The sequence below is a fragment of the Enoplosus armatus genome, chromosome 21 (genome assembly GCF_043641665.1).
Source record: "Enoplosus armatus isolate fEnoArm2 chromosome 21, fEnoArm2.hap1, whole genome shotgun sequence".
NCBI classification, from domain to species: Eukaryota; Metazoa; Chordata; class Actinopteri; order Centrarchiformes; family Enoplosidae; genus Enoplosus; species Enoplosus armatus.
The window spans coordinates 16,291,264-16,310,449 of NC_092200.1; the positions used below are offsets into that span (position 1 = coordinate 16,291,264).

General features: G+C 45.1%; 1 protein-coding gene across 1 annotated transcript in view; it reads left to right on the forward strand.

Moving 5' to 3' along the window:
- Positions 1-19,186, forward strand: part of LOC139304541 (partitioning defective 3 homolog) — a 309,773-nt gene that overhangs the window by 200,846 nt on the left and 89,741 nt on the right. The window contains exons 18-21 of the mRNA XM_070928476.1: positions 2,303-2,451; positions 4,595-4,633; positions 9,857-10,090; positions 13,196-13,433. Of these exons, the coding sequence (XP_070784577.1) occupies positions 2,303-2,451; positions 4,595-4,633; positions 9,857-10,090; positions 13,196-13,433 (660 nt within the window). The remainder of the gene's footprint in view (positions 1-2,302; positions 2,452-4,594; positions 4,634-9,856; positions 10,091-13,195; positions 13,434-19,186) is intronic.

Below are 19,186 nucleotides of genomic sequence, written 5' to 3' on the forward strand. Positions count from 1 at the left end.
TCAATTGGCTTGTCTTTCCACCAGTAGACTGTGTTTAAGCTTCAGAAGCATCTGGATCACAGCAAAGAGACTTTCAAAGCAGTATCTCATTACAACGAGCATTCCTATGGGAAAGTTAATAGCCAGTAGAAAGTGAATACGAGATCTCTAATTGAGTAATGTATTTCTATTAATGGACTGTAGTAGCTGTGAATCTTTGTGTGCCAGCATTAAGTAGACTAGAAGATTAACACTGGCCTTGCCATGCCTTTGGTACAATAAGTAGCACACTTATTTCCTTGTGAAAATGGCACATAAGGCTTGTAGATTTGTTAAAAAATTTTTTTTTTACAAAAGTGAATAGTGTAATATCTCTTTACAATTCCAAGACATGTGCAACCTGTGACAATGGTTCACAGGTAGGTATCACTTGGCTATAATGGGACACAAGTTAAAAAGGGTGGAAAACCAGTGGGGTTCGCTGCCACCTCCTTAAATAGTACCTTTAGGTGCAAGTTCCAACAGCAGGTATCTCTGGCTTGGAGGGGTGCTCAAAGCAACACAATTGGCTACTTCACTTCAGGTCACCCTGGAGCCCCGACCTGGGCATTTAGTCACTGCTCTGTGTGAACCAAAGTGAAGCAGAGGCGGTGTCAAAATGGGCAGCAGCTTAAACCAACAGATCTGATCTCCTACTGAGTGAATTTGCACCACCGCTGGGCTGTCCCTCTGAACTTCACTCTCACTGCCCCACAGATTTCTCACCATTTCTGCTCAGACAAGCCAGATTCTGATTCATCCCAACTGCTTTTTATCACACACTCGCCAACTATCTGTACCTGTGTGACAGGGCTGTGCATGATCCCACCTGCTGGCCTCTTACTTTTGTCTATGTTCTATGTGTGTTCAGTTGCCCCCCCCCCCCCCCCCCCACACACAATACTGGCAAGAGTGAATTAATTCTAAATTCAGGCTGAAAAACACGTCCTTTCTCTCCTGCACCGTCTCAGTCACACTCCTACAGATGACATTTGCGGAGACAGAAAAAGAGAGGGCAGGTTGTTTTTTTGTGGGCTTGGAATGATGAGAGGAGAATAGCGAGGGATGATGAATAAATGAATAAAACATCTGTGCTGTCATTCCTCTCTTCCTGCTCCACCTCCCTCTCTTCCTGTGTCAGCTGGAGTTGGTCCTGCGAGGCGGTCTGATCTTAGTTGGGATTGTCAGGTATGGTCGACGGCAAAGTGACACGTTGACGCCGGCCCCTCTGTGACACGTGAAGCAGCTCTTTTGTTAAATGGGGTTGACAACCCAAATAAGAATTGTTTACATGCAAACAAGTGCCAGCAGGCCTGCAGTTGCTGTTTAGTGATATCACGGATATTAAAGGATGCTTGAAGGAGCATCTGCTCCAAGAGGATTGCATTGACATAAAACATATTTCACTTTCAAACATATAATCATAACATCCAACTCAGGACAAAAGCTTTTCATTTGCAGTCGCAGGACAGATCAGATCATTAGATGAAATTTTCAATGTAAAACGCAGAAATTTCAGTCTCCTAAAGGATCTCCACAGGTAAAAATAATGGACATAATGTAACAGAAACAGTGTCCTCGTGTGTGTAACATTTGTTGGACTCCATCAGCTCTTCACAGCACCCATCCGTCTCCCCTTAAATGCCGAGATGTTCTCACCTTAATTGTAAACGTGCTCTTCTGCATGCAAATATAGTGTCCTCCTCTCCCAACCTCCCTTTTTTTCAATTAAGATCCAGACAGAGATAGAGGGTCTGCCACTGCTCCAGACATATAGGAGATTGGGGGGAGGGTAGTGTATTGAGTGGCCATGACCCCAGAGCACCCTCACCTCACTGGGGTATCACACATCTTAGCCAGGCCTCCTCTTTCCAATTTTAGCATGTCCTGATCCCACCCAGCAGAGGTGGAGGTGTCCTTGATTAAAATAGTCATTGAAATGAAGGATTGAAACTGACTGTGTGTGTGTGTGTGTGTGTGTGTATATTGAATGTCGATGGTCATTATCTGATAGTAAAAGAGTGTTTTGGGGTTTTGGGTTCGGGGATGTATGAATATTAATAGGTTGATTTTATCTCCCGGTCTTATTATAAGGATAGCCCCAAGCAATATAACCGCAATGTGATGTAGATGATTACAAAATATATCTTTAATTGGATAATCATCGGATTAAAGGGTATGCTTTTGGAATGACCCTGCATTTGCCATGTCTCACGGCAACATTATAACATTTGCGTCTCTGTCCCCCCCCCCCCCCCCCTCCTTTCTTCCTTATCAACTGCAGTTCGCTCAGTCCAGACGCGGACCCTGACGGCTCGTTTCAGAGGGAGGGCTTCGGCCGCCAGAGCATGTCCGAAAAACGCACCAAACAGTATGAAAACCCTGCTGAGCTGGAGATCATCAAGACACGCAAGTCCAAGAGCATGGATCTAGGTAAACGCTAGGCTCTGCTTAACACACACTACACACACGCATGGAGTCAAGAGGGAGGGAACAACATGAACATTTTAACATTATATTTAAGTATGGCCAGTACTAGGTCTGTACACTAGGGATGTTAACAAGAGACAGCTTGGGTCAAAATTTTGACAGACATACCCCCTGCCACACACACACACACACACACACACACACACACACTGTCCTTTCAGTTCTGTCCAGCCACCACCTCTCCTCTTTTGGCTTCCTTCTCCCATGGCCCTGTGTCCAATGGAGCATGGATAACACAGAAGAAGCAAGAGCACAATGGCCTCTATAGTGACTGCCTAGTGACGGAAGGGCTGGTGAGAGGGCCGGCGCATGTATGCGCATGCACATGCTCAAACATCCAGACTAGGGAAGAAGATGGTGTGAGTTCAGAGCCTCTCCCACTGAGGCTGAAGCAGACGCTGCCTTCTCTCGGATCACTGGCTAATCATAACAGATAACAGCCAACTCTTTTCCACATGGAGCCCAGAGACCTGTAGAAATCTTTGACTCTCCCACAGACTAGTGTAGGTCCAGGCCACTGCACTCAGCTGGGGTCCCCCTGGCCTGTATTAGCCCTACCCTTTGTCCACCTTCAAACATTTTCAACAAAGTGAACCCAGACAACACAACCTTTCAGCGGAAAGTGCTGCCTCGGAGAAAGAAACAATCGTTTGCCATTGGATATGTTTCACTAAGCAATTAGTCGAGCATAAAAATCTTGTCCATTATGTCCTTAGTGTCGAATAAAAATATAATTGGATATAACTGAGGACAGGAAGTGAGGAGAATGGACAGGATGCTGAGATAGCTGCGCGGTGGCGTGTTCATCATTGCAAATGCACATTTTATCAATGAGTTTAATCAAAAAAGCTTCCTAATTGTTCCAAAGTGGCATCACATATATTTGTGAATTTGATTAGTTCTAGAAAACAGAAGTTAGTATTTGCAAAAGAGGCTAGTTCATCTGCTCAGGAGACGATGCCTCACTCTTGGGATAGCTAGTGTTATTGACGTTTTACAGATCTCTATTATTGGTCTATTATTTCTTAGTTCTTAAGATCAGTGTGTGTGTGTGTGTGTGTGTCATTAGATGTAATTCAAAATCCCTTTGCCTTCCACTACTTGCCGGGCCCAATTGAGTATGTGAAATATCCTGCTGACAGAAATCCTTGCCAATACAAAATCGTAATCCATCAGTGAGAGTATCACAGTGTTCAGATGGCGCAGGGAAATAACCAACTCGTTCCTCTCATATAATAACTCCTGTAAGTGACATGAGTTCCCAGAGGAGAAATGTTTCAGTCAATACATGGAACGCAAGCTCTGGAGTCTGTGTTCAAAATGAAAGCTACATATTGTGATTTGTCACGTACCCAATGTCACACAAGTTCCATTTATCACAAAGGCACACACTGCTATGGTATGTTGATTATTTTAATGAAATTATTACATCAAAGCCACACAATGAATAATGGCCTATGGGTAATGTGTAACAGATCTGAGAATTAAAGGAGCCAAAGAACATAGTGCCAGCACTTATATTTAAACCTTGTCATTGGCACGCTGTTGTACATTGAAGTTTGTCTTCAGAAGTCAGTCGAAGTTGCGGGTGTGTCTACTTTCCATCAACACATTGATAAAGCTGCTCTGTCTGAGCGGTTTCCTCGCTCAATAACCCTGTCCCCTACAGACTCCCATTTTATTCTGTCACTAGGTATTTTTTTGTCCCCCCCCTTTTTTAATGGTGTTCCAGGTGCTCCCAAATCACATCAGCAGATGGATTTCATGACTTTGAAGGCCATCATTGTTGAAATATGCTAAACTGGTCAGACACCCCACAGTTCAATCCCATTTAGATGGGGAACAAGATTGAGTGAGGGAAGAAAAGGGAAGAAAGAGACGTGAGGTGCCACGGCTGGCAGTAATACATTAGCACATTCCAGCCACTTTGCCTTGTAAGCCTCATGATTGACAGGCCCTTGCACGAGGTGTAATATCGGTTCTCACTACTCTCAAGCTATTCTCTCTGATTCTGTCTCTTTCTGCTTTGCCTGCGCTCACTAACAGAAGGCACTAACCACACATGCTTGTTTGTGCTCTTTAACAGTAGCAGATGAGATTAACTCCAGCACAAGAACCAATGGAGGTAAGCAACCGTGCCTGGACCGGCCCACTACACTGTCGCCATTATTACAATGGATCATTATCATTGTTCAGCTGGATCCATGGGTCAGTAGTAGAGACTGGAAAAGCAGTCCCACATTTTCTCCACAACCAGCTCATAACCAACCATCATTGGCTGTGTGATCTTGGCACCTTTAGATGCATGTGGAGGAGAGAGTTGTTGGAGGTAATTGCAGCATGATCAAAAGAGGGTTTTCATATTGCTGAGAGGGAGTTGCATGGCGTTGAATAGAGACTTGGCAACTAATGTGGAAACCTGTGCCATTGTGCTCGTTCTGCAGTGCAAGTGATTGAAGAAAACACTCATTACTCCAGGAGTTGTGGAGGGCTGGAGGGAGCCAGGCAATGGAGTGGCATTTGCAATACAGAGACGCTCATTGCCAGTTGGCCTCTTCATCTCGCTGCAATTGATCCATCATAGTCAGGCTGTTTTGAGCACTGGTTGGAGCATGTTAGAGTGCATTCACTCCATTAAATGAACACAGAATGAGCTGACGACTGAGTCACAAGGGGAGAGTTTTGAGTGATTTGAGAGAGGACATTCTAATAATAGGAAACTGACATGTCTCTTTCCTGTTGTGTACAGGGATTATTTAACAAAAGAAATCTTATGTGGTATATCATGCCATATCAGGTGTGACATTACATTTATGCAGAAATATATCAACTCTGTGTATATTTCAAGGACTTCTAAACACACTGTAAGAGGCCAGAGAAGTGTTAAAAAACAATATGAAACAATATGAGACTAGTGGAGTCACTGATAAGCCAGCGGTGGTAAATGAGAGACCAGCACCTCAAGCTCACCCTTACTGTGAGTTTCCATTCCAGCCGAGTCAGTTGCTGATCCAGTGCGCTGCCAGGCTTGGGATGAGAGTTTCCAGCCTCTGCATATTCATAGCGGAGTAGGCTGACTTGGAGAGAGATCATTTTATTGGGTTGATAAAATTGCACAATCACCCGGTACAGCATCCAGCATTCTCGATCGAGATATTAACCAGTCCATGTAATGATGGTTCCTTTGTGACACATGTTCAGCATACGGAGGACGTCCTTTGTCGGACTAATGGTCCACAACTGGCAGAGACATAGGAGCCTGGCCGACCCAGGGATGCCTCACTTCCACTGGGGTACCTGGACATGGCCTTCCCCTGACCACCTTGGAGGCTATTTTTAACATAATTACCCTTTTACCGCCCTGCTTAAAGCCCTGGCTTTCAGAATAAATTATGTGTAATGGAGCCCCTGTCTGTACACAGATCTTTACATGCAAGGGCCCGTGGTGAATAATGGCTGGGGAGCATAGTTTTAGCTGCTCTAATTATACTATGGGCTCCTGTCCCTGTAATAACCGCTGCTGATTTATTCATGGAGTTTGCCATACCTCCCCTGTAACGTTTAATGGCAATGGATCTTCTCCAGTTAGCTGTCTTTGCCCTTAATCTGGCTAAGGAACACGCTGCTCATGGCAAAATTCCAGTTGCACTCTTCCCCTATTTGGTTTGTTAGTCTTTCTTTTTGTGTATTTCATTTTGATGATTTTCATTTCTCCTCCAGACGTGTGGGGAGTGACAAACTCATGTCTGCATGCAATGGGGGAATATGTATTTTCATCCCTCTGAATAAGAGGGAGATGAGGAGCAGAGCACCGAGGCTTCTGTTGTGTGATAGGAATCACATAATAGACTCGCATACAGAGAGCTGTCCGTCAAACTCTCCCAGGAGAGCCGCGGCTGCTTCTGATCAAAACAAAGGCAGGTTCGAGGCAGCCAGGGTCTGTGGGCAAACTTTCTCTCTTTGTCTCTCTGCTTCTCTCAGTCATTCACCACGCCGACTAGAGACAATGGCGAAGGGGATCGTGGTGCGGAATACCGAGCGGGGGGATAATTCCCTGTTTCCGAGTACAGCAGATGTCATTTGTGTTCCCTTGAACTGTTGCATCCCGTGCGGCTCTAACTTGCAATCCCATTGTGTCAAACATGCACCCTGGCTTCTGTGTGTCCGCTGTTGGCAGACTTTACGCATAAGCTTTTAAAAAAAAACCCACACATTTACATGGCATTTGTACTGGGTTGATTGAATTTTATCCACAAAGAATGAAAAATTACAACATTTTTCTGCTCCGCTGTATCTGCCACTGTGTTTCCATATAATGTATTTTTTACTTAAACTGTCCTCTCTTGTCCTTCACATGATGAGATTACTCCTTCTGAACAAATGAATTACATAATTTTTACTTGCATTCTCTTGGTTTTTGAAGGCTGTTTATGCTTTCCTGGCATTAGAATTTGTCATAGTAATCAGAAATGGCCCAACCTCCTCTGAGGAACTAAGCAGTAAAATTCATCTTCTGTTCCAGCAACCAGAGAGCTTTTGACCCCCCTAGACATTTGTAGCACACAGTAAAGTTTCATTTTACTGTCCAACGCAGCCTGAAGGCGCATATATGAGCTCTTCCCACTAAATGGGATGCAGCATTATAGGATTGGTGTTCATTTATTTTGAACAGTACTCTCAGCATTGAGCCCAGGTTCTCTCGGGACTGGGCCCTTTTTATTAACATTGACGAAAAAGGAAGAGAAAACGGTGCGTTGAGGACAACAGTACATTTACCATTTTGGAAATCCAACACCAACAGCTGACCTTTTAGCCTATCTGACTTCTTTGACACCAGATCTATAGCCGCCACGGATGATAGAGAAGCACTCACACTCTCGGTAAGGCTGCATTGGTAGCAAACGCAGCAGAACGAGGGATGCCCTGGTGACCCTAGAGATCCTGAAAGTAGCGTGCAAGCTTTCCGTTTCAAGATTATTGAAATAAGAAATCAATCAGCATTTCTCTTTCCTACATTTGTCCCCTGCAAGTAGCTGTCTAGATGGTATGTGTTTGAACTGTGAAACTCAGATAGCTGGCTAATCACTAGTGCGCTGCTGCTGCTGCTGCAGGTTTGCTTGGTTAAGGGATCAAGAAGAGAAAAGCAACGGGGTTCAGCCAACAACAGAGACAAGCTGCCACTGGTACAATTAGGATAACAGTAGCAGCATATATGCATTTCTGCACATTGCTGCCAGTTAACCCTCTTTTTTCTTAAGCTCTTAACTCATTCATACCCTTCTTTTGCAACGTCTTTCTTCCCTTCCTGCCTCCACCTCTCACACACTGAAACAAATGCATTTCAGAGGGGGCACTCCATACAGCGGTCACAAATAGTTTTCTTTCGGGACGGGGGTTTATTTTCTTTGCCTGATCTGTGTTCGGCTGTGCAACCCTCCATCTAAAGATCCACTGGGATCACCCAGCAGCAGTGGGCCATGCCTCATTTAGGCCACTTTAAACATGTTGAGGATAGCTGACATGTGTGTATGTCAAGAGTTTGTGTTATTGTGCCTTTCGGGGGGTGTCTGCATGGGGTACACACATATAAACACATACATCCAGCGTTTGCATGCGTGTGTGCTATTCAGTGGGGGTAGAGACAAGACCTCATGGCAACATTTGCTATTGAAAACCAACAGGAGGACGTTTGTTTACACCACATGAAGCCAGGAGGAAACAGCAGCACACATTCGCTACATGTGGAGGGTCTTTATGGTCTACAGGGAGTCGTAAAGACACAATGCTGCTCTGTCCGGGCTCCATCGACATGTGCTTTACCCTCAGACAGTCAGTGAGGCTGTTAAAGTAATTTAATCAACAGTTTCTCCATTATTAGTGATATTTCCTCGGCAGAAGTTTACATCTAACGAGGCTTTACTCGCACATATTCAGAAATCCATCTCGTTACCTCTGACAGCCCCTCGCTGCACGCTGAATTGAGGCAAAATAAAGGGGACAGAAAATCAACCGGGCTGCTTGTTTACCAACTGGCGGGTAAGGTAAGAGCTCCGGGGAACTGACGGACGCTACCTGACAAAATGAAATACCAATACCTGAGTCACGCTCCACTTACATACCCTAAACAAACCCCTAGCAAGCATTGGAAAAATAATTACGGCTGTCCGGGGCCTGGCTCCAGTATTTGAAGAGGTTGACTGTTCAAAATTCACTTTGCTCTCAACACAGCTGGTCTGCCGGCTCATCTGTCAGTGCTATGTGCTACGTTCTTTTAAGGAGATGCTTTGTCTTGACTACTCTAATTAGTTACAACGGCCCTTCATTTGTATCATGTGCACAATTTACATGTTAATTGTATTTACTTTGCATAATAGTTAGGCATTGTGAGGCATTTATCAGTGAAGTAGATAAAGTGGGTGCCACCAGTCTTGTGTCATAAAGGCATTTCTGTCCATAAACCATAGTGTGTTTTGTGTTGCAATGTGCAGTGCGTGTGATGGCAATGTATTGGAAAAGTTCCATGAGATAACATTGTTCTGCAGGTGGCGACAAATGTTTTGGTAGTTTTCACCCACCAGGCTAATCAGCACAAGACTGATAACAGAGCAGGTTGGGGTTTTTTTTGCCTTCGTGTTGTGCTGTTACCTGCTATCTAACATCTACACATGAGAAGGCTTTAGAAATAGAGCAAAAGATTACAGCTGAGAGATGTTGTTTGTGCTAAAATGGGCTAGTGAATACAAGAGAATAGTGTTGGAAATGAATGGACTGGATTTGTTTAGTCTACATGCCTTCTCTTTTTCTTCTCTCCTGTGTGTTTTAGCCAGCCTCTCAGAGGAAAAGAGAAATCACAGAGGAAACCACCTATGGAAATAGGTTTCGGTTAACAGTCTATCTAAACATTTTGGAAACACATTATATTTTAGTATAACACCATAATCACTCTGATACTGTGGTACATTGTTGTCTGTGATTGTGGCCCATTTATATGCATTATGTTTCAGCCACATGATTTAACTCTGCAGACACAAGGACAAAAGTTGTATTATAATTCCTAAAAGGAAAACGTCTCAGTGCAGTTATAATACTCTGTTCTCATTTCACACACTTCATTGACCCGGCAATGGCATCATTTGTTTTTCATGTTAATTGCCAGACTCACACCTTCTCTCTCCTTTGCCAAGTACGGCACATAACCTCATCCCATACGAAACTAGCAAAACGTGAATGATTCATTGACACGTAATGAGCTCCGTGATGATATGTTTCAGGTCGCCTTTGTGGAGGAGTTATGAGTCACACGCCATTAGTCCGCTGGCCTCAGTGACTCTGTTTCCTTTTTCCATAGGTGCCACAGAACAAGAGGTCGGACCCTCGCTGGGCCTGAAAAAGTCCAGCTCCCTTGAAAGCCTCCAGACTGCTGTTGCGGAGGCAACGCTGAACGGCGAGATCAGCGTTCACAGGCCGCGCTCCCGGATCGTCAGGGGCCGCGGCTGCAACGAGAGCTTCCGGGCAGCAATTGACAAATCGTACGAGAAACCTGGCGTGACGACGGCAGAAGAAGAGAACAGCATGGAGACACGTGAGTGTTTAGACACAGAGGTTTTGTTTTAGTAGAGGAGTGATCCAGAATAGTGAGCCCAAAAGTGTGTCATTATATAACATACAAGAGAAGACATTAGCAGATTATTACAGAGACATTCAGTGTAATATAGGCCAACTCAATACTTCCCCAGAGCCCTTTTAGGATGGCAGGATTCACCCCCCAAGTAAACTAGGTTAGGGATCCCTACTTGCTAGAGAGATATGTGTGTCACAAAGCACATCTGCAATAAACGTCTAGGTTACACACTCATTAATATTCACATAGTTCACGTTGAGTGGAATTGTTAGAGACGGTGGCAGCGTGTTTTCCCAGGAGCTTACATACTCTTAAGTGCATTGCCATGTTTTTCAACAGAGTGCATGCAAGAAAATTTCCTTCTGTTTACCAACATACGTCAGGGGTCCCATTGTGTCCATTTTACACGTAGTATGTACGTGTAATTGCATTTACTACAAACCCGAAATGAAATGCTAGTCTTTGCTTCGGCCTGTGGCAGTTAGTTTTGGCACATAGCAACGTGCAACTTTGCCAGGTTTCCTCACATTTGTTTTCCCGCGTACCTGACTGGGATTGAAGCCACAATCACCTTACTTTATTCTACGCTGTGAAGACAGCATTTGAAAGGAAAGACATGCCACCTTCCGTTTGAGTGAATATATCCATCCATACTTGGTGTTTGATGACAAAAAGACACGCGTGGGGTATAGAGAGGCAGCCGCCTTACCTTCCCGACAGGTAATAACACTGCAACACCACAAGAGTAATCACCAGATATAAATTTCCATTCAACATTAAAGAGCTGGAAGACATCTGAAAAAGAGGGAATTATTTGCCTGAAACGCTTTGTTCTCATAAGCTCTGTCGGCAAGCCACTAAATACAGTCTTATCTCGGCAAAGAAAAATGGGGAAAGCAACCGATTTCCCCTGCCGCGGTATATTGCATTCTCCCCCATGATATTCAAATAACTCTGTTTTTCAATTTAGATAAAAGCAGCCAGTCTGTGCTCGTCACTGAGGTTAATAGTCAAAGTTGACAGATAAGCCGCTGCCTTCCTCTGCTCCCAGGCTTTTATTTACATAAAATAAGAATGTGGCATCGCCCAAAGAAAATGTGTCCCCACAAGATATCCTGCTGGGCAAAATGCACTTCCCCTTGTGCTACGTCGTGTTGCAACGTGTGAGGAAATAAAAGAGAAAACGAAAAATGAGCTCTGCAGAGCAAAGAATCCCTTCTTTTATTTGTTGGAATTTGTCATAACCTTTACTGACAGGCCAGCGTAAATGTCCTTGATTATTAAAGCCAGAAAGTTTAATGGTAGACTTTCACTAAAGTGACAAACTGTTTCCTGTGGTTGTCTGTCTCTGCAAATTATGTTTGATTCCCCTGACACTTTCATCAATGCTTCCGCTGTCATTTGAGATTGTCAGCCAAGCCAGTCTTTTTTTTCACTTCCATTAAATTACTGTGGATGGCCTCACCTTTTGATGTCTGGTACTATAGGCTTTTGTCTTTTTTTTTTTTTGTTAGAAGATTGCTTGTTTTTCTGTCTTGCTTTATTTGAAAGACTCAATGAAATGGAAGATGGCAGAAATTGCATTGAATTATAAAAAATCCTTCTACTTCAATCTGAGGCCTTTGAGTGGAAGAATGCATGAAAACAATCTGGCCACAAACAAATGCATACACATGTACATGCACGCACAGGCCCATGCGCTCATACATACAAGCACACATGGCCCCGGTCCTCTGGGAGGCTCTGGATTACAATGTTTAGTATGTTATCTGCAGCCTGGCACCATTAAGCAGTAGCGACATTAGCACTCTTGCTAATCTCAGTCACTTTAATAGCCAGATACAGCTCACAGCTGCTATTTGCTGCCGCTGCTCTTAAGTAGATGATAAGCAGGCAGCGGATTGAGTGATAAAAACTGATACCCATCCAGAACCTGCTCCCAAATTTGCAGAGGTGGAGGAAAAAAGGAAGGGAGGGGCTGCGTGCGGGAATGAATTGCATAATTGAGCAGGTTTAAGCTGCCGGTTCGCTCTATTCCTGTCGCACAGTGCCTCATGTTGAGATTCCTTTTTCAGTAATTTCCTCTGAGATGGGAGCTGAAAGAAATAGCTGATAGCTCCACAGATCACAAGAGAACACAAACCCGACTGTTTCTTGAAATGTGAATCCAGACGCTCCACCCTCCCGTACTCTGTCTCATCCCGTATGCCAAAAATCCTTCATGGTCTCCCCTCCCTGTTCTTCCCTCACGATAAGCGCTTTTCTCTCCTTAGACAACGACACGCAAGACTGTAATAAATTGTAATCTGAAGGACATCTACCTCACGCCTCGGAGCAAGAGATACAGCATAGACAGGAGCCACGCCGAATGCAAAGTGCACCACATTTGCAATTAAGATCCCTGGGAGCCTTTTTCAAGATTATTTAAATGTATAATTACTGACAGATTAATTACATTTTGCACATCAGTTTCGATTAGATGTGATGGAAACTTTTGAGTTTAATCAACCCTACATCACCTAAGGAGTTTAGTTTCAATTTGATGTCTGGGTTGAAATTAGTTCAGACGTAAATTAAGAAGCAGATTCATACGACTATCATTACAGCTTCCACTTTTTGTCACATCTTTTTTTTTTAATAAGAAATGCAACAGAAACCGGAATAAAATAAAGATATTTAAAGACATTTGAAATAACTTCAGGCTGTCAGCTTAGTGAAAATATGTTCAACTGAATACTATTCTCAAAGGGTGAGCAATGTAAATATATTCTGCTCTAATGAGGCTGATGAATTCAGTGTGTTTTGTTCAAAGCTGCCATACCTTGTGGGACACAGCTTTTCTTTTAAGAAAGAAGAAGAAGAAACAAGTGATGCTTTGTAACTGATAAAAATAAAGTGGTGTTGTGTGCTGATTTGGATTGCGGCTTGTGTGGTCCACGGGGAGGCAAGGGGAAGTTAAAGTTTTTGTCTGTCTTTACTGCTTGTGTTTGTGAGTGTGCTGTTCTCCTTGCCTCCCAATATCTATATTTAACACCCTCTCCCTCCCCCCTTATCTCTTCCCTCCAGTGGACGAGGACACAGAGGGAAGCTCCAGATCAGGTCGTGAGTCCATGTCCACCAGCGGCGACCTCAACGTGGGCCCCGGCCTGAACGGCAGCCTCTCCAAAGATGACAGGCAGAAAGATCGGGACAAGGCCGAGGGGAAGGAGAAGAAGAAGCCCGAAAGGGATAAAGAGAGGGAGAAAGACAAGGACAAGAACAAAGCCAAGAAAGGCGTGCTGAAGGGCCTGGGCGAGATGTTCAGGTAGGAATGAGAAGGAGCTCAGGTCTAAATCCTAAACAACCCTCCCCCCATGTTGCCCCAAGCGTCAGTCGCTATCTGCTTTTTTTTCCACTCAACGTGTTCACCACTGGATCATACAGAATTTGAATGTATTTTCTGGATGTTGCCAGAGCTAATCAGGGACCCCTCTCCTTGAACCCTGTGAGATGGAGGGAGTGGATGCGGGGTGGGGGGTGGGGGGGGGGGGTGGGGGGCGGTATCGACCTCAAGGGCCTCTGGCACTTTTGAGCCAGATTATTTTTAATAAGGGCAACATGTTTTATTCATGATCCCATGTGCGCGCTCCTCGTATCCAAACACGCTATCCGCATTTGTTAACCAGCGGACAATGTTCAGGGCCCATAAGGGTGCTAATGTGGGAGCTGTGACTTGGTTCTGGGGATAAAAGACTTTTGGAGATGATAAAATGGACTGCAGGTTGGAATTGTTGCCTGTGGCTGGTAAGATTTTAGAGGCAGAGTACCTTGGGAGACCATGAGAGGTGGCATGATTCTGCTCTCAACATCCTTCAGATATTCATGGATTTAAAAATATGTTCACAAGCTATATTTAATGTCAATGATTTAATTAAGCGAAACTCTCACCTGCTGTAGGTCTTCAGCACTGTGTTATCACCTCATATTCTCCAGGAAGTTGGAGGCAAATTCGAACCAGATGTGTTTATGGTTGTTAGGTTTGTCTTCCAGCCTGGAAAATAATTCCACTGCCTCTGAGGACTAATGGGCAGAAAGTTCTTTACCCTGCGTATAGTGACTTTGGACCATACACTGTGTACACAGACAATAGTAGGAGAAATGTGCAAAGAGACTATGGATGAAAATAAACATCCTGCGGGTATCCATTCAGTATCTCTGCCACAAGGAAAATTAGTGGGGGAGTCACATTAATTATTTCAATTCCGTGCACATTTGAATATGGCATAAATTAACAGTGGAGGCGGTGCAGGCCGTTATCGTGCCGTAAGTTGTTTTTCATGTGGATTAGTTTAATGGGATTAGTTAGCGTATCGCGACGCGCGGCTCGGTAATGAACAATAAAGACGACAAGTGTGTTTCGAGGTCACGGTTGAGGAATGCGGGGAGCTCACTTATCTTCCATTATTTTCACTCTTTCTTTTTTTTTTTTTTACTCAACTGTCTTTGCATCCCGTGGTGTAAATGCATAATGACTCACACAGGCTCACATTCTGTCGCACACCAGGCGTAAGCACATATGTGGAGATCCACATGTTCACAGGGGGACGCACACAGAAGTGTGCTGGATTAGTAAATGAAAGTGGAAATTTGAGCCACAGGTTTGACACTCTGTGACATGCAATCAGCGCCGTTGGCAAACCTTTTTGAGTGGCTGTGTGCTCAGCCCGATAGGTGGCTGCTGGGTGATTTTAGCTGCGCACGTGGGCCCTCGGCATGCCCTCCTCGGCCTCATCATCGTTCTTCATTATCTTTGAGTGCCACCGCCACTTAAGAGTTGGCACGCGGCAGGCATCGCTGACACTCCCCCCCCTGCTCCATGCATTTAACGCCAGGCCCTGTGCCTCCTGAATGCAAAGAGGCAGCCTCCTGAACCAGCGTGTCTCTCCGACTCTCAGGCTCTGTCTTCCCTTCTCTCTGGCACTCCTACTCCTTGTTGATACCTCAAACAATTTTCTACTTAAAACTGTGACAGCTCTCACACCCACACGTCTACACTGTCCTTTTCTATTCTCTCCCCGTTCTCTCACAATCCACCTAACAGGTTTATAAAGTTAGAGATGGCAAGGAAGTGAGGTGAGAATGAATGCGTCCCACTGGATACAATAACAAACCTCTTTTTGTGAAGAACAAAATGGAGTGATGGGAAATGCCTGGCGGTCAAAAGGGAGGGTTAGAAAGAAAGTGAGAGATCTGCTTTGTGTCTCACTTTTAGCAAAAGTTTTGACAGTGATTTCAGAATGGAGTTTTACTGTGCATGACAAAGGGCTTGGCTGACAGTAACTCAACACTCTCAGGCTTACGAATAACAGAATGTACATTAGCAAGTTTCTCACCATTGCATCAAAACATCAAAAAGACATCCTGATGAGGTTAATCCTTTGTAATGCTTGTCTTCCATGGTTTTCTTTTGCATAAAATGGATTCACTTTTCCCTGCATTTTTCACACATGCCTGTCTCACACTCAAGTTCTCCCTCTAAGGAGATTTCAAGGAGTTTGCAGCGCACTGCAATATGAGCTCATTTGCATGCAGGCCTTTGGACGGCCTGATGAACGTGTAGCGCGCGTCTCCTTAATGGACAGCCTGATTGGGAGTGCATTAACATCAGAGCCAGGGGAAAGGAGGATGGCCTAATATAGGGAGAGAGGGAGGATAGAGGGAGAGACTGTGAGATAAATACTGTGGGTGCAAGAATGACTGAAAGTGTGCGAGTGCGTGATGGAAGGAAAATTGACTGCCTAAAGCCCAAAGCAAAGAATCTGCAGTGCAGAGCCTCTCTGGATTCATACTATACTGCCTATAGGATGGCAAACTGCCTGGTATACTGTCCTGTACCATCCAGTAATGAATAGCTTATAATCTTATGAATGGATAGCAATGTGCATGCATGCATAGGCTAAAAAACCAGCCTTCGGCAGCTTGACATCATTGTTATTTCAAGGATGTCTGTTGCATGCATGTATCACTGTGTCCACGTCTGCATCCAGTGGTATATAGGGGAGTGCAGGGCGGTGCATTACCCCCCAAACCATTGTATGTGATTATTCATGTCTTTTCTAGTGGATAACATGTGATCATTACTTTCTGATCCTATCAGGTTTGTTTAGATGTTGGAAGCTTTGCCCAGGGCTCTGTTAGCATGCTAGCAGACAATGATGTCTCGGCCCGGCCTGCAAGACTCCCTTCAACATGCCTAATGAGGTGTTGTTTATCTCCTCTGTGACTGACTGACCTCCATCCCCATCTCCATGTGTGTGTGTGACCGTGTTGTGTGTGTGCACATGCATGTTGAAACAAAGTGAAAATTCATATTTTAATGTGATAATGAGACTCTTAGATGCAACATTTTTGCAGTGTGTCTGCACATGTATTTGTTAAGGCGTGTGTGCACATCCATCTTCTGTATATTGTTGTAAGGTGTGTGTGTGTGTGTGTGCATTCATATTTTTTATATCTAAATGTTTTTTTGTGTGTGGAGATGTGTTTTTAACATGAACGAGGGAAATGCATCATAGTGTAGGAAAAGTACAGTAGCATGAAGGAGACAAACGGGGTGGGTGGATTGGGTGATGGTGGAAGGAGAGAGGGAGCGTGTGCACTGGAGTGAACTGGGGCACCAAGGGAGAGTGGGAAAGGAGGATGAAAAGGAAAGGGAGAGGGGGAATGAGAAAGGAAGGGAGCTTTTCACAGCGGCAGTCACGGCATCGTGCTGCTGTCTGCCTGGAGGGAGGACTGAGGATCTCTGACGATTTTGTGTGTGTGTGTGTGTGTGTGTGTGTGTGTTGATGTGTGCATGTAAATTTGCGTGTGTATGTGTAATGCATGTTTGCATGTGTGTGTGTGTGTGTATAGATGAAAAGACTGTGTTAATGGGCTCTGGCATCACCCTCACCCTTTCTCCCCCGGTGCTTCCTCACCCTTACACACACACAGTTATCCTCACCCCTACCCCCCGCTCTCTTCCTCCCCACCAATCTGATAAGTGGCATGCCTCACGCCGAGCCATCACCCGACACTGGAGCTCAGTGTGACAGCCGTGCATGCACCCACCCCCCCCCTTCTCCTCACCCTCCATCACCTCTGGGACCTCGTCTGCCTTCTCCTCCCTGCAGATGCAGCCCCATTCCAGGCTGCAAGAAGAGATGCAGGAGAGAGGGGTGTGGAGTGCAAAGGAGGGATGCTTTCTATCCTTCAATCTTTATTATTCTTAGGCAGTGTGGAAGCACGCTGGGAGCGCAGGAGTGTGTGAGGTTGGCACGAGTGTGTGTGTGTGTGTGTGTGTGTGTGTTTGCATGCATGCATGAGTATGCCTAGAATATGGATACCACGCCACGAAAGCATGATTGCCTTATGTGCAACATAGGAGTAGGTAGATGGCGTGTTCCTGCACCACTCCGTGACTTCATGCCATATGATTCTTTCTGCTCGTGTGGGTGGGAACAGCTGATGGCGGGTAAGCCGGTTTGATCATTAGTACACCAACATGATACATGCATTAGCATGGCTTTTTATACACACACATGGCTGATGGCGTGCCTGATGGATCAACACACACACACACACACTCTTTCCCTGTACGACGCAAACCCTCGTCCCCTCACACACACTAACGCTCACATATGCTTGTAGTATTATGCCACAGTTGATTTGGAGACAGCAATTAGCCGCCTCCACATGTGGGCCCTGACATCTGCTGAATGTAATCTGAGAGAAAATGATAATTGTTCTTCTTTTGCTCTGCCTCTCTCATCATAATGTCTGTGCTGAGGTAGTAAAGGCAAGCACGGGCCACAGCCTCAAGCTGGAGCTCGTACGTGAGAACAAGTGGCAGCTGGAGTGAAGAATATGAGTAATGCAGCGGAAGATAATTACATGGGAAAAAAATAATAATCTAACACATCATGGAATGTGGATGGTGATGCAAGAATAAACATCAGCCCAGCAGGGTGGTCAGTGATTGGGGGAGTTAGTTGTCTAGTCTCCAAGTGGACAAGGAGTTTCTTCCCGTCAGCTCTAGCAGCACTTTTGTGCTGCTGACCCTGACCTTTGACCTCCCTGTGGAGTCGGCTAAAGCAAAGTGAGCCACAGATTTCCCTTGTCATGGGTAAATATTTCAGAGGGAACTCAATAGTGAACTTTGGCAGCTCTTGGCAGCTTTGCCAAGTGCAAAGTCATACCTCAATATCACCTTGAAATGGCTGCACAGCTAAAAAAATATCATGTCACCGAGGGGACTGTACAGAGAGGAGGTCAGCTTTTCCAACTTCTTGGGGAAAAACTCCCCCCCTACGTCTTCAAAGCCTGTGTAAGATCCCAGGACTTTAAAGGGGTCATTTTTTTTCAGGGTGAACTCCAAACTCCCTCACAGAAACGTCCTCCGAGTGTGACCATCCATTACTCTCCTGCCAATCATGTACCTAAGTGGCCCAGCGGGGGCCAAACAACAAACAACAAAGTCCCCCCACTGAGAAGATTAGCGCCACTATCACAGAGTGCAGCGACGGGAGATGAAAACAGTAAAACAACAAAACTCTTCTGTACGCCAGGTTAAGGCAAGCACAGCTTTGTGTTTGGTGTCCAAAAATTGGATGTCACCGTCAATTTCTGGCGGGGCGAAGCATTTAGACGTAGGGAGAGGCCGGGTGATAGGATTAAGGAGGGGGAGGAGAGGATGCTCTGCGACTTTAGCCACCATGCAAGAATGAGAGATGGCCGTGTCAGGCGTGGGGGTGCGGGGGGAGGGTCTGGCTGTCCAGCCGCACTTCCTCTGCTTTTGGCCACTCGATGCAAATGTGATTGGGCAGCACTGGGCCTCCATCAGACAGCCCTGAAGTAATTAGGTTTAGAATGATCATCCAGCGCTCCGAGATAGACCTTGAAGCATGGGGAGAAGTGGGGAGGCTGGGGTGTGTGTGTGAGAGGAGAGGTGGTGTTGCACGATGGAGTTAATTGAATCTGAAATCTTGTCGGCCTGAAATGAGATCCACTGATGTCTCTCACGCTGTGTCTCAGGCAGAG